Here is a 14,178-nt window from a genome sequence, read left to right as displayed (position 1 = left end):
CTGTCTGTCCTGACAAACAAGAGACATGGAGAGCAGGCTGTGGAGCCCACACCTTCGTTCCCAGGAACTTTGAATTTTAATTTAATTTTAGCGATTATGACATAGTGGGGGAGGGGGAATATGTGAGCGAGAAACCAAGAGGCCGGAAATTGAACCCATAGCCTTGTGCTTACTCAATAAGTCTTCTCCTACCCAGCTACAGCATTAGCTAAAATTGAGAGAGAGAGAGGGGGAGAGAGAGAGAGAGAGGGAGAGAGAGAGGGGGGGGGCATTAATGAGGTATGCCTTTGGGTGTGTCTTGTAGCCTTTCCAGACAGGATTACCTGAGACAGAAGCCGTGTTCACAGTGTGTCACCATCCCAAGGCCTGGGGTCTTCCCTGTGAATTAAAAGGGAAAAAGGAGAAATCAAACTGAGGTTGGTCATTTCCCTATCCCACCCCCCACCCCCAGTCCTGGTCCTGATTTGCCCGGATGTAGGGAATTTCAACCATATCCTCTTGCCACCATAATCTACCATACCTTCCTGGCCATGGTGGCTGTATTCTCAAACCATGAGCCAAAATAAACCCTCCCCCCTCCCCTCTCCAGGGTTTCTCTGTGTGGCCCTGGCTGTCCTGGAACTCACGCTGTAGACCAGGCTGGTCTCGAACTCACAGAGATCCGCTTGCCTCTGCCTCCTGAGTGCTGGGATCAAAGGGTTGCACTACCACCTGGCTCTGTCCTCTCTTAGGCTTCTTCATATCGGGTATTTGGTTACAGCAACAAAAGTAGTGAATAGATCACAACAAGGCTAGTGTACGGTGAGCACTGTCTTAGTGACTGGAGAACTGTGACGAGACCCCATGACCAAGGCAACTTAGAAAAGGAAGCACTTAACTGGGGGCTTGCTTACCACACAGATGGTGAGTCTGTGACCATCATGGTGGGGAGTGTGGTGGAGGGCAGGCAGACAGGCATGGCACAAGAGCAGTAGCTGAGAGCTCACCTCTGACCTGCAGGCTGGAGGCAGAGAAAAAGAGAAAGCAAGCCTGGGTCTGATGTGAGCTTTGGAAGCCTCAGAGCCCACCTCTAGTGGTGCAACTAGTCCAGTAAAGCTATACCTGCTCCAACAAAGCCACACCCCTAACGCTTCCCACATGGTTCTGATACCTGGGGCCCAAGCAGTCAAACATATGAGCCTACGGGGGCCAGTCTCAATTCAGCACCACAAGCTCTCTCTCCCTCCCTCTCCCCTGATCTCTCTCCCTCCCCCTCTCCCCCGCTCTCTCTCCCTCTCCCTCCCCCTCCCTCCCTCCCTCCCTCCCTCCCTCCCTCCCTCCCTCCCTCCCTCTCTCTCTCTCTCTCGTTTATTTTTGTGGCACTGGCCATTAATCCAGGGTTTGGCACATGCTCAGCTTGTATTGGGCTATGCAGCCACCTCTCGTTCACTTCTTGTTTTTATGTTTTTGTTCTTTTTTCTCTTTTGGTGTGCCTGGTGTTTTGCCTGCCTATGTGTCTGTGCACCATGTGCACGCTTGGTTCCCACAGAAGCCAGGAGAGGGTGTAGGATCTCGGGGGGCCTGGAGTTAACCACATGGCTGTTTGCTGCCAGGTCGGTGCTGAGGATCAAACACAGGTGTCTGGAAGGTCAGTCAACGCTCTTAACTGAGGAGCCATTTCTCAGTCAGTCCCTTCTGTCTTGCCTTGAGGTCTTTTGTGTTCATAGAGTCAGCTAAATCTTTTTGACAATTTTCCCTGGTGGTTTAGCTATAGGGATGACCATCTGTGTCCTCACTATCATATTAAAGAATTTTCCACTTCAGGGCCCCGTGTCAATCTAATAAAGAAGTGAGGAGAGCTGGGCCTTGGTGTTGCACACCTTTAATCCTAGCACTTGGGAGGCAGAGGCAGGCGGATCTCAGTGAGTTCTCGGCTAGCCTGGTCTACAGAGTGAGTTCCAGGACAGCCAAGATTGTTACACAGAGAAACCCTGTCTGGGCCGGACGGTGGTGGCGCACGCCTTTAGTCCCAGCACTCGGGAGGCAGAGGCAGGCAGATCTCTGTGAGTTCGAGACCAGCCTGGTCTACAAGAGCTAGTTCCATCACTGCACCTTGATGTACCATGGCTGGTTGGCACCCACAGGAGGCCTGCCCTTTTCTGAAGAAAAATGAAGGAGGAGTGAATAGGGGTAGGGGGGCTGGGAGGAGGGAGGAGAAACTTCGGTTGGGATGTAAAAACAGTAAATAAATAAAACAAAAAAAGTGAGTAGCAGCTAGAGGGGCTAGCCTGGAACTTCCTATTTACTGTTTGTTGGCCATTCGTTTTTTTTTTTTCTTCTGGTTATTTGAGACAAAGTTTTTTGTTTTTTGTTTTTTTTTGTGTAGCCCTGGCTGACCTGGAACTTGCTAGGAACTCATAGAGATTCTCCTGCCTCTGCCCTCCCAGTGCTGGGATTAAAGGTGCATGCACTACCACTACTTGTTGTTGTTGTTGTTGTTGTTGTTTTTAAGATTTGCTTATTTATTATAGATACTGCATTCTCCCTGCATGTCCACCTGCAGTCCAGAAGAGGGCACCACATCTCATTATGAATGGTTGCTGGGAATTGAACGGCTGGGACCTCTGGCGGGAGCAGTCAGTGCACTTAAGTGCTGAGCCAGCTCTCCAGGCCTTGTTGGTTGTTTTTGGTGCCTTCTTTCCTGGGCCTGAGTGTCTTCATCTGACCCTATTTTCCCCCCATCTGAGGAGGTCTTCTGGGTCTTTCACACTCTGCTCTCAGGCCACGTGAGATGTTTTTATTGTCTGCTGCTACTTTGAAGGATAATTTGCATTTGGTACTGTTTGAAGCTGACGTGTTTTTAAATTTGGTATTTTGACTGATTCAGAGAGCAGGTGCGGTGGCTCATGGGGTAGAGGCTTATGCTGCTGAGTCTGACAATCTGAGTTTGACCCCGGAGTGGAAAGGACAAAACTGAGTCCTGAAAGTTTTCTCTGACCTCACACTCACACCACGGCATATACACATGCCTGTGCCACACATATGTAACACATGAAATAAATAATAAAAATTGTAATGAGTTTCCACCTCGTTTCAGATCTCCGGCTTCTGATAAGCAAGCCCCACCCTTATCGTTATGCCTTTGAAGGTAATGCCCATGTTTTTTTGTCTGCCTTACCCTTTCGTCTTCAGCTCTGCTCTGCAGTAGCTCACCTGCCTGTGATCTTTGTATGTGTCTGTCTTAGGGCTTTCAGTGTTGTGAGGAGACACCATGACCACCTCAGCTCTTTCAAAGAAAACAGTTAATGGAGATGGTGGCTCACCTTTTCAGAGGTTCAGTCTGTTATCATCATGACGGGGAACATGGCACCTTGCAGGCTGATGTGGTGCTGGCTACATCTTAACCAGAAGGCAACAGGAAGTCGACTGATTGTCACACTGAGTGAAGCTTGAGAAAAGAGACCTCAAAGCCTGCTCCACAGGGACACACTTCCTTCAAGACCATACCTCCTAATGGTGCCACTCCCTTTGGGAGCCATTTTCTTTCAAACCTCCACAATATCTCACTCAGAGTTTGCCAAGTTTTATTTTATTTATTTATTTATTATTTATTTATTTGGTTTTTCAAGACAGGGTTTCTCTGTGTAACTCGATTAGTAGACCAGGCTGTCCTTGAACTCCCAGAGATCTGCCTGCTTCTGCCTCTCAAGCACTGGGATTAAAGACATGTGCTGCCACACCCAGCTTTGCCAAGTTTTCTAACCTGTGCGTAAATAGCTCTCACTATGACTTTTTTGCTATTATTTTTAATTTCCCCCGGTCTTACTCTCACTCTCTTCTCCTTGGCAACTTCTGTTCCGTGGGAGCCAGCCCAGTCCATGTGCCCTTTTGGTCTCTGAGGTTTTTGCAGGTTTTTCTGTGTTAAAGACTATTCAAGGTGCCTCCCTCACCAGTCCCTCTAACTGGCAGGACTCCATCTCCAACACGATCAGATCATATCCAGTCCTTGCTGTAGGCTTTATTGGAGGGCAGGGACTGCCACAGCCTCTGATATAGGGCTAAGAATCGACTGTGATTGTTAAAGGGCTGCTAGAAACAAAAAGCAGGGGAAGGGACAAAAACCGTGCTGGCATGTAAACCAGAAGTCCTTCTGTCACTCTGTAGAGGTAGCCTGTGGCCTGGGGACAGGGTCTTTACTCTACGCTCTCAGGGGAATGTCCTGCTTTTGGCTTTGAGTGTCCTTGTAGCTCCCGAGAAATCTGGATCTCATTCCTGTGAACCAGAATTCCTGGAAAGGAGCAATGTGTGCAAAGGCTGACTAGTTACAACTACAGTGATGGAGAGTGTGACATTGAAGGTCTGGAGGCTAATTATGTTGTCACAGCCCAGCTTTCGCCCCCTAAATTGTCATTCATTGCTGATTGGAAGTGTCACCCCAGGCCCTGGCAGCCATCCTAAGCCCCTCTCCTGGGAGTTGCCATGGTCAGGACTCCAACCTCTGGGGAAGCCCGCTGAGCAGTGACCCCTCCCCAGGGAGGGTCAGGACCACTCCAATAGGCTATTTAGGCTGCTGCCCAAAGAAGGAATACGGGGTCTCCGGGGTTTGTGTGGTCTCCCCTGCTCTCTTCCCCTCGCCAGGCTTTCTTGGGGCCACCCGGCAGCACTGCATTAAACATGGGCATCTTTTATTCGGTCTAATTTGGCTGATTGGAATTATTTGTGTGGGCGGAGAGGCTCTTCTTAAGAATTATTCCTAACAATTGCCCATGCCAGAACTAGCGCCCTGTGACCAATAGATAAAAACCTTCGGAGCCTATCAACTTAGCGGACTAGCTTCCACCAACTCCAGAGCTAAGTAAGAATGTCACTTGAGACCAACAGGAGAGATTCCTCCATCTTGCTGTCAATGCGTCTTTGATGTACCCACAAATGTATTTTAAATTGTCTTGATTTATGACTTTTTATGCTCTGCTACTATAAAACGTCTTCAAACTGACTCCGTGGTGGGGGAACACGAAACCTGGGGTAACCTGCTTGGGATGCCTCAGATTTCTCCAAATCCTTGTTTCCTGGGCGGTTGGTCATTCAAATTTAATTCCAAAATAAACCATCTCTTATTCCATTAGAGGGAAGAGTTGTGTTTTTGCACCGTCATCCTACATGCTTAACTGAGCAGGGGCCACCTCTTGGGAGCCTTTGCAGTCTCTGCACCCCTCTGCCAGCGACAACTGCCCTAATCAGTTGCCCCGAAGTCCACACCAACACGCACCCAACAGCTAGGCCATGCTCACACATTCCATGCGCACACTGAATTCTATCTGCAAAAGCTCCCATAGGTCTATCTGCTTTATTTTTACGCTGTTCCAAGTAAGATTTGGTTTTGCGGCATTCCCAATACCCAGTGACTTCAAAGTAGTACCAGATACTGGTGGTCAGGGCTAGCGAAGGTGGGGCCCGGGAAGAGCATAGCCCTACATTTTGCGAGCCAAGGGAAAGAGTACTGAGTGTTGACTGTACGAGGAAACAAACTGTAAGGGCAGTGGGAAGTTGGCCTGCAAGGGGATGATGCACAAAAAGGATTCTGAGCTGTAGCTGGTGGATGGGAATGCTTTCAATCTCCGTTGCTTTGAGTTAGCACACTTGGCAAATCGGTGTTAACAAGCGTGCAGGGACTCAGCTTGGCACAGCGCAGCTGAGCTCGTCCAGAGGTAAAAACAGACCCAAGGTTTTTGATGGATTTTCTGAGGCATCCTGCAGAGGCCGGAAAGCAGGAAGCTCTCTTGGGGTATAGCGGGAATCCCGCAAGGAGCGGCGGTGGTGGCCCACGAATAGGAGCGAGGATGAGGGTCAGGGAGCATCTGCAGGTGCGAACCCGAGGTTCATCCAATTTAGGGAGGTAAGACGAAGTCAACCAAGGGTCCAAGGGTCCCGGAGCCTGGGCAGGTGACAAGCACGGGTCCCGGAGCGCAGGCAGGTGCACTACCCGCTGTCTCCCGCAGCCCTCGGGACTGCCCGAGCCTCGAGACAGAGCCGTCTTCTGCCCGGCAACAGCTGCAGCAACCTCACCTCGCTCCGCTCGCCCGCCAGGCACGCGGCCTTTTCCGTAGGAGGGCAGGCGGCGGCGGGGCCCGCCCCTTTGAGGCGCGCGCCCCGGAAGTGGTCACGCGGCGGCGCCGGGGCCGGAAGTGGACGCGGCCGGCGGCGGCGGGCGGCCGGCTAGGAGCTGCCTGGGGCCGGCAGCGCGAAGGCGCGGGCTCAGCGGGCCCCGCGCGGCCTCGGGTGCCCATGGGGGGCGAGGGGCCGGGCCGGTGACGCCGGACGCCCATGGACGCCCCTGAGGAGCCGCAGCCGCCGGTGGTCTACACCATGGAGAACAAGCCCATCGTCACCTGTAAGTGCGGCCGACCGGGTCGGGGGGCGCGGCTGGGCGGGGCAGCTCCCACCTAGGCTGACACAGTTGATCTCCGACCTTTCCACCGGTGACCTTCGACCCGCTGTGCAGCCGGTGCCGAGCAATGGGTGCTGCTCGGTACTGTCAGAGCTGCTGATCCGGGACTGGGCCGGCCTTCCCCGCGGATCGACTCTTTTGCGGGCTGAGCTGCGCACTGACCGCAGCCCCGGTGGGCAGGCCCCTGCTCTCCGCAGGGCGCAGGTGCTCTTCCTCAAGTAACAGACAAGCCAGAGTGGCACCCAGCTCTGGACGGTCGAATCTTCCTGTGCCTGCAGGCTCTTTCCTGAGACGACAAGGCTGCTCTACTAGCGAGTTCCCGCTCGGACAGCCCCTTCTGCACTTGTTCTTTCTCTCCCTTAATACACACACACACACACACACACACACACACACACACACCTGTGTGCGTGCGTACGTGCCCGCGCAGAGGGATTGTTTCTCTCCTACAGAAAAAGAAAATTCTTCCCATTTTTAAAGCATAACTTAAGAATTGAGTAGGTTTGCAAACCACGAACTCATGGGAAGTGTTGACATGTTAGTTGACGATTTGATGGCTTGCGGTGTTGTCTCTCAAAGTACAGGTGTAGGTATAGTCTCCCAAATATCACAGGTGTGATATTTGCCTGTTGGAAGTTCAGTGTGTATGTGACCTTATGAAGGTACTTTTTCTAAACAGGAAATGCTCTTTGCAAAACCTAGTGCTAGGTCCCGGGATTTCCCAGGTCCCCAGCACACCCTGCTCTGCTCTCTTCTTTGGGCCCTTGGAGGAATGGGCATGCTCCTCCCAGCCCCCTCCTGTAGCCTCCCAGACATTTCATAGTTAAAGACTTTCACTGCTTTGTCTCTAGGTGAACTTTCTCAGGGAAGTGGATGTGTCTCCCTTAGAGTTGGGAAGCTTGCATAGTTCAGCAGTAGCTCTCTCCACTCCCCCTCCTTCCCCTCCAGAATGCTTGGCAGCTGAAAGAAAGCCGTGCCAGACTTCATGGGAAGGCAGGTGGACAGATGTGGCAGAGCTGGTCTGGAGGCTGCCCCACCCTGCCCAGGTGCTCCCTGGTCCCCTCAGGGAAGTTGCACCCGATTCATGCTTGGATCCAATGTGTTCCAGGTACTGAGAACTTTCCCCCAAGTGCTATGCACAGTAGGAATCACGGATAAGCACTTACTACCTGGAGCACTGTCCATGCACCTGGTTGTATTTCCCACCCTTAACTTTGAGCATAGGCATTCCAACCCTCAGAAGCATTTATCAGTACCCTTCTGAAGGTAAAGCTCCATGCTCTGAGGTATCAGCTGTGACTAAAGGGGAGGGATTCATTACTCTGTTAGTGCTTGGAAATATGTGATATTCCCTTTCTTACCTTCCTGTGTATGGGACAGTGGTAGCATGCAGTGTGCCTTCCTGTAGGCCTGTTGGAGTTTGGGATGTTGGTGGGGAATGCCATGGCTTTGAGGTAGCATCGTAAGAAAGTGTGCGGATGGTGTCCCCAACTTGGAGGGTACAACTCTTCATTGGAGTTTCAGAAAACAAAGTAATTTCAGAGAATGATAAAAACAATCTCTTTAAAGTAAAACCTTTCTTTCCTTCCTTCCTTCCTTCCTTCCTTCCTTCCTTCCTTTCTTTCTTTCTTTTTTTTCTCTTGGAAAACCTGATTTGACAGTGTACACTCGATGCCATTTTTATGTTCCTGGGACTGGAGCTTTGGCGAGCACTCACCCTGGTTCCACTTCATTCCTTCTTTGTCTTTTTATGCTTTGAAGGAGAAGCAGTCAGAAGTCTACCCACAGGCCAGTTCACTCTTAACAACATTTCAATGCTGCACTTTACAATTCTCTTCGTGTTTGCTCCCCAGACAATGTTTCATCTTATTCAAAAAGTTCTTACTTTAGATCTCCTTGAACTCAGCCAGTCTGTTCATTTGAAGATGAAAGCAGAGTTCATGTTTATCATTTTGTGTATGTTCGTGGATGTACAGATTCATTACCTGTGGAGAACAGAGATCAGTCTCAGGAGTTGGCCCACCAGAACTTTGTACCTTGGCTTCTTTTTATACAGGGTCTCTCTGGGACCTGGGGCTCTCCAGTTAGTCTGCCGACTAGCGAGCTGTAGGAATAATACCTGTAGCTACCTCCCCATTGCTGTCACCGTGGCTTGCTTTTCACGTGGATTTTTAGGACCCAAGCCTGGATCCTCACGCTTCCCTGGCAAGCATGTTATGAGCTGAGCTGTCCTCCTTTGCCTTTTTCTTTGGACAGTGAATTCTGCTAGACTGTGGGCATGGGAAGAATGGAAAGTTCTCAAAAGGTTAGGGGGAAACAGAAGAGATTGTTGTTTGAAAATATTGCTGAGTTAATGTTTTGAGGCTACAAAGCCGTTTTTAAACCATAATTGGAAGATTCTTAACGTCCTGCCTTATGGGCTGTGGGGAGAGAGACCCCATCTACAGAGGGTCTGTTCGTGCCCTGTGTGGAATGTGCAGGGTCCCAGTTGGGCAGCCCAGTGAATCACCTCATCAGAATGATTAGATGCTACCATAGATTATTCATCATGAAACATGCTCTGATACTGAAATCCAGCCGGTCCAGTGGTTTACATGTTAAGTTTCAGCTTAGTTCCCCCCCCCCCCTTAAAAACTAGGTTTCTTTGTTTCAGAAAGAAAGACAGACTCCTAGGGGAGACCCGTGTGCTCATGCAGCAGAGACAGTTGATGTCCCACTGTCTGTAGCTTTCCTCTGTGGTGCAGCACGTGTGTTCACCTTGGGACACGAAACATCTAAGAGATAGCAGCTCACCAGGGACAAGTCTAGTGCTGTAGTTTTGAAAGGAGAAAGAAGGCAGCAGAGACCAGCGAGTGTGCTGTGTTTTGTACCTGGTTGGAGTTGGACTTTCCCCTGGAGGTGAGAGTTTATAGATTTGGATTTCCTACCCAGTCTGAAAGTACAAAACAAAGTAACTGTGAAGTGTGTTTTTCTTAAAATTAGTAAACATAGCAGTGGCAGTGCACACCTTTAATCCCAGCACCAGGAGGCAGAGGCAAACGATCTCTGAGTTTGAGGCCAGCCTGGTTTATAGAGCGAGTTCCAGGATAGCCAGGGCTACATAGATAAACCTTGTCTCAAAAAACCAATAAAAAAAAAGGTAAATATAGATGTGGGTGGGAGCAGGAGGGAGTCTGCAGGCATGGCAGGCAAGAAGAAGAAACCATATAATCACCTGCCCTGCCTCCCCAGTGGTGGGATTAGAACCCAGGCTCTCACAGGAGCCCAGCAAGTGCTTAGCTGTGGAACTGTATATCCAGTCCTGTCTTTACGTTTTGAGACTTACTAAGATACCCAGGCTAATCTTAAATTTGGAATAGTCCTGCCTCAGCCTTTCAAGTAACTTTTGAGATTACAGGGTTGCTTCAGCAAGCCTGGCTGTGTAGGCTTGCCTGCCGTCCACCCATGCTGGTTAGGAGTTCTTGTGCTTTCCAGGCCATTTGGCCATTTTTATTTTGGAGAACCTCAGCAGTGAAATGGACAGTTAGGTTGACATGAAGTTAGAGGAATCAGTGTATGTAAAAGAAACTAGCCAGGAAGAGATCCCTAAACTTTTTCAGGTCTCAGTATCTTTTTTTTTTTTTTTTTTTGGTTTTTCGAGACAGGGTTTCTCTGTGGTTTTGGAGCCTGTCCTGGAACTAGCTCTTGTAGACCAGGCTGGCCTCGAACTCACAGAGATCCGCCTGCCTCTGCCTCCCAAGTGCTGGGATTAAAGGCGTGCGCCACCACCGCCCGGCAGGTCTCAGTATCTTGAATGTCACAGAATGTCATCTGGTTATTGTATTTAGTAAGCCCTTCCCTCGGTCTGTTCTAGCAGTCACAGAAGGGCTGTTGTACTAGGAAAGTTCTTTGTTGGCGGATAGTGTCTTCCTGTGAATGACATGGTTTAGTAGTGTGAGTGAGGTTTCCTGGGGCATCACAGGGTGAGCTCTGTGCCCCACCTGCAGGGGGTGGGGTGAGAGACTGCAGGCTGAAGGATTCCCTGGCACCTTTCTGTGCCCCCTAGCACCATGAAAACCAAAAGAAACCGAAGAACCTTCCAAGGCCTCTCAAGAGCCCCACCCCTCCCAAGCTAGCCTGTGATGCGGCCTGGAGCTGCAGAGTCTGCCCCTGCCCCTGGCCTAGTGGTCTCTGTGGCACTCTGATTCTCTACCTCCCTCTTTTCCCAGCTTCTGGGGACACAGTAGTTCCTTGCCTGCCTTGTGGTACCTGCTCAAATGTCACTGACCCCTAGGCCTGCTTTGCCTATCATACCTCACTTGTGTTTGGGATCCCGCTGACGTCACCCATCTTTCTTGGCGCAGAGCTCCTAAGAGAAATACTTGTTTTTGTCTTTGCTTATTGTTTCTCTTCACGCTGAATCAGGCTAGAGTGTAAAGCTTCATGACTGGGGGCTTGATCTATTTCACTGCTGTGTTCTTGGCACCTTGAATAGCATTTGGCAAGTACTGGGTGCTGAGTCTGTTTGTGTAGCAGATGAAATAAGCGAGTGCGTAGTCTCTCAGGGAACATCCTGTGGGTATCTCTTAACGCTTCCATGAGGTACGTGCTTCTGATACCGTAATGTTCTTTTCCTCTGCACTAAAAGCTGTAGAGAAAACTCTCAGAGACTACTTGACTTGTTCTTAGGTAAACTGAACTTGCCCATTCTGTTTGGACTTTTAAGTAGGGGAATACATGTTAATCCAGTAAAGCAAACCTAACCGGTATGCCAGGGGCATGTTTGAAAGCTAGCGGCAACTGTGTTTGGGTAAGTTTCCTTTATTGCAAGTTAGTGCACAATTAACATCACAGCCAAACCGAGGCCTCTTGGTCACGGGCTGGCCTTGTGCTGAGGGAGCCACCTGGCTTTTAGAAGAGGCCTCAGAAGATGCAGTTGTCACTCCAGTCATCTGCAAGATCACAACATGCAGTCTGTTTTTGGCGTCTTGGAGAGACATTGTGCGTTAATTCGTTCTGCTGTCAGCAGTTCCTTCCACCGATGGCTGAACAGGGAGCCACCATGTGACCAGTCTGCCTCCCATTTATTTGGTCACTAGTTGGTGAACTTTTGGATTGTTTCTACACTTTGGCTCTTGTAGTCCTGCTTCAGGTTTTTGTGTGGACTTGCGTTTTTATTTCATAGAGGATTCTAGGATAATGGCTGCATCACATGGTGAGCTTATGTTTAGCTTTTTAGGAAAGTGCCAGCTTCTTCCCAAAGTGGTTATACTGTTTAACATCCTTGGCACTGTGCAGCTTCCCACATCCTCACTGACAGCCTGTTGTCTGCCTTCTCCCTGTAGTGGAAGATTCCTCTCTCTCTGTTTGTTTTGAGACAGTCTCACTGTGTTACTGTGTAGTCCAGGTTGGCCTGTAACTGGAGCTGTTCCTGCCTCAGTCTCCAGATGATGAGTGCCCCACACTACAGCCCTTAGTGAAATGTTTGTTGAAGTGTTTATTTTGAATTGTTACTCAATTTTATTTTCCCGATAATGCATCTTTTTTATCAGTTACATATTTGAAGGTATCTTCTCTTACTGTCGTTTTTTCCTTTTGTGTGTGTGCATGTACATGTGTGTGCATGTACATGTGTGTGTGCATGTGTGAGGAGGAGAGAGATTGATGTTGATATTGGGTGTCTTCTGTACCCTGTCTTTTGAGAGCAGGTCTCTTCAGAACTTTGTACTCACTGACTGGTTAGACGGACTGACAGACCTTCCTTCTGTCAGTGCTAGAGTTGCAGACCCCACAGACAACCACAGCCACCTTTGACCATGTCCAGCCAGACATGGCACTTTATCCCCTGAATCATCTCCCTGGCTCCTCTTTTGTTAGAAGAACCCATGTTCTTTAGAATAGTGGTTCTCAGCTTTCCTAGTGCTGTGATCCTTCAATACAGTTCCTCGTGTGGTGGTAAAATTATTTTGCTGCTACTTCATAAATGTAATTTTGCTGCTGTTATGAGTCATAATGTAAATATCTGATGTGCAGGATACCTGATGCGTGACTCCCGAAGGGGTCGCGACCCCGAGTTGAGAACTGCTGATGTAGCACATGGAGAGAGCAGTGGTGGGTGTAGGACACGTTGTGTGAGATGATGGGCTCTTGAAGAGTCCTTCTTCAGGGAGGGTGGACTACATTTTGGTTAGGCTGCAGTTTCTTGGCATGTAATTCCCACATGTAAATGAGGACAGTCCTGATTGGTTGTTGTTTGGTTAGAGCAAACCACTGTGTATGCAATCTCCCCCATTCAGATGGAGCAGCTCTGTGGTATAGGATTGCTTCTGATGTGTTTGGTGAACCATTCACTCTTCCTTAATTTCAGAGCTGCAGACCAGGCTTGCATTGGGGACACGTTCCCCCTTTTGATCTCTCCATCATGGCCTTCCTTTCACACGGCCATGCTCTGCCCAATCTTGGGGGGTTGGTCGGAAGTCTCTTCTTTAGTAGCTTCTTTGAGCTGAGCAAGGGTGCTGCATGCTTGGCCCTGTCTGTAGTTGATTACTTGGCAGGAGTTCCTGGCAGGCCATGAAAAGGGAACCGTACTTGGCATAATTTTGGGAGAAGGTTTGCATTGTCTCCTCCAGGAGGCTTTGAGAAGTGGGCTGTCCAGTGCCAGGGGGTGAATATTGTCAAAGTGTCACATGGGCTAGCACTCTTGAACCCTAGAAGACATAAACTTTACAAGAGGCTAAAACACAGGGAGTCCTGAAAGTATGACTAGGGAGTGATGGAGGCCAAGGTGCATGTTCCTGTCTGGAAGTAGAGAGAAGTTTGGGCTCCACAAAGATGTGTATGAATCTCAGGATTTCTGCATGCAGTAAAAAAAATACTGAGCTATACCATCTTTCAGTAGTACCCAGAAAGATGGAGGCCATGGCTGCCCCAAAGGGGTTAGGGTGTTCTGTACATGAAGGGCATATAGAGGGATCCAAGCAGGCTTTTGTGGAGTCTCTTGAAGAGAAAGTGTCCTTAGTTGATTACCACTTGAATAGGCTCTCCTGCCTCTCCTATGTTTTGTGGGAGACAGGATTTTAACCTGGACCGATGAACAGGGTCCTGACAAGTCGGTAGAGCCTTTTACATTGGCTAGAGTGACCACTTGAACAATGCCTTGTAAACTTTTTAGACGTGCCAGGCCCTGGCTTACCCAGGTCGGGCTGAGAATCTGGGCAGTGCTGGTAGAAATTTGCTTTGGGATATTGCTAATTACATTACTCTTTGCTGGGCTTTCCTGTTGGGTATCTAAGACCATGTTGGTAGCCCTAAATTAACCTCTTTGTTATGGTCAGTCCAGACTCCTTAGGAGTTACTCAGAGACTTAGGAGCCCCTTGGCCCTTTTTATCTGAAATGGGTTAGGGGTCTTACTGATAACATGACTTCCCTTGAAAGCAGTGAGGACCTTTCTCTCTTTGTAGAAGGCATACAGATCTGAGAGTGGAGGCGCACAGATGTGGGTCTTCACTTCTCTCTGATCAAGATGACGGTGGCTTTGTCAGCTGCAGACCCTTTTAGAGGGGCTGGGAAGATCACTCAGTGGTTAAGAGAGAACCCATTTACAGTTCACAACTGCCCGTAACTCCATCTCCAGGGGTCCTAACACCCTCTTCTGGATTCTACAGTCACACACTCTCCGCATACGTGTGTGTGTGTGTGTGTGTATATACACTCACATTCACAATTTGTAAAATAATAAAAATAATCTTCAAAGATACAAGCTTTTAAAAAC

The 14,178-nt window shown here is 49.3% G+C and overlaps 1 protein-coding gene across 2 annotated transcripts in view; it reads left to right on the top strand.

Moving 5' to 3' along the window:
* The first annotated feature begins 6,156 nt into the window (after positions 1-6,156).
* Positions 6,157-14,178, top strand: part of Trappc10 (trafficking protein particle complex subunit 10) — a 60,918-nt gene continuing 52,896 nt past the window's right edge. For both annotated transcript variants that reach the window (XM_057794760.1, XM_057794759.1), the window contains exon 1: positions 6,157-6,370. In XM_057794760.1, the coding sequence (XP_057650743.1) occupies positions 6,304-6,370 (67 nt within the window). In that variant the 5' untranslated portion in view covers positions 6,157-6,303. The remainder of the gene's footprint in view (positions 6,371-14,178) is intronic.

Source organism: Chionomys nivalis, chromosome 19 (assembly GCF_950005125.1).
Source record: "Chionomys nivalis chromosome 19, mChiNiv1.1, whole genome shotgun sequence".
In the NCBI taxonomy this organism is placed as follows: Eukaryota; Metazoa; Chordata; class Mammalia; order Rodentia; family Cricetidae; genus Chionomys; species Chionomys nivalis.
Note: the sequence above shows the minus strand (reverse complement) of the source record. Positions and strands in the feature narration are given on the sequence as shown.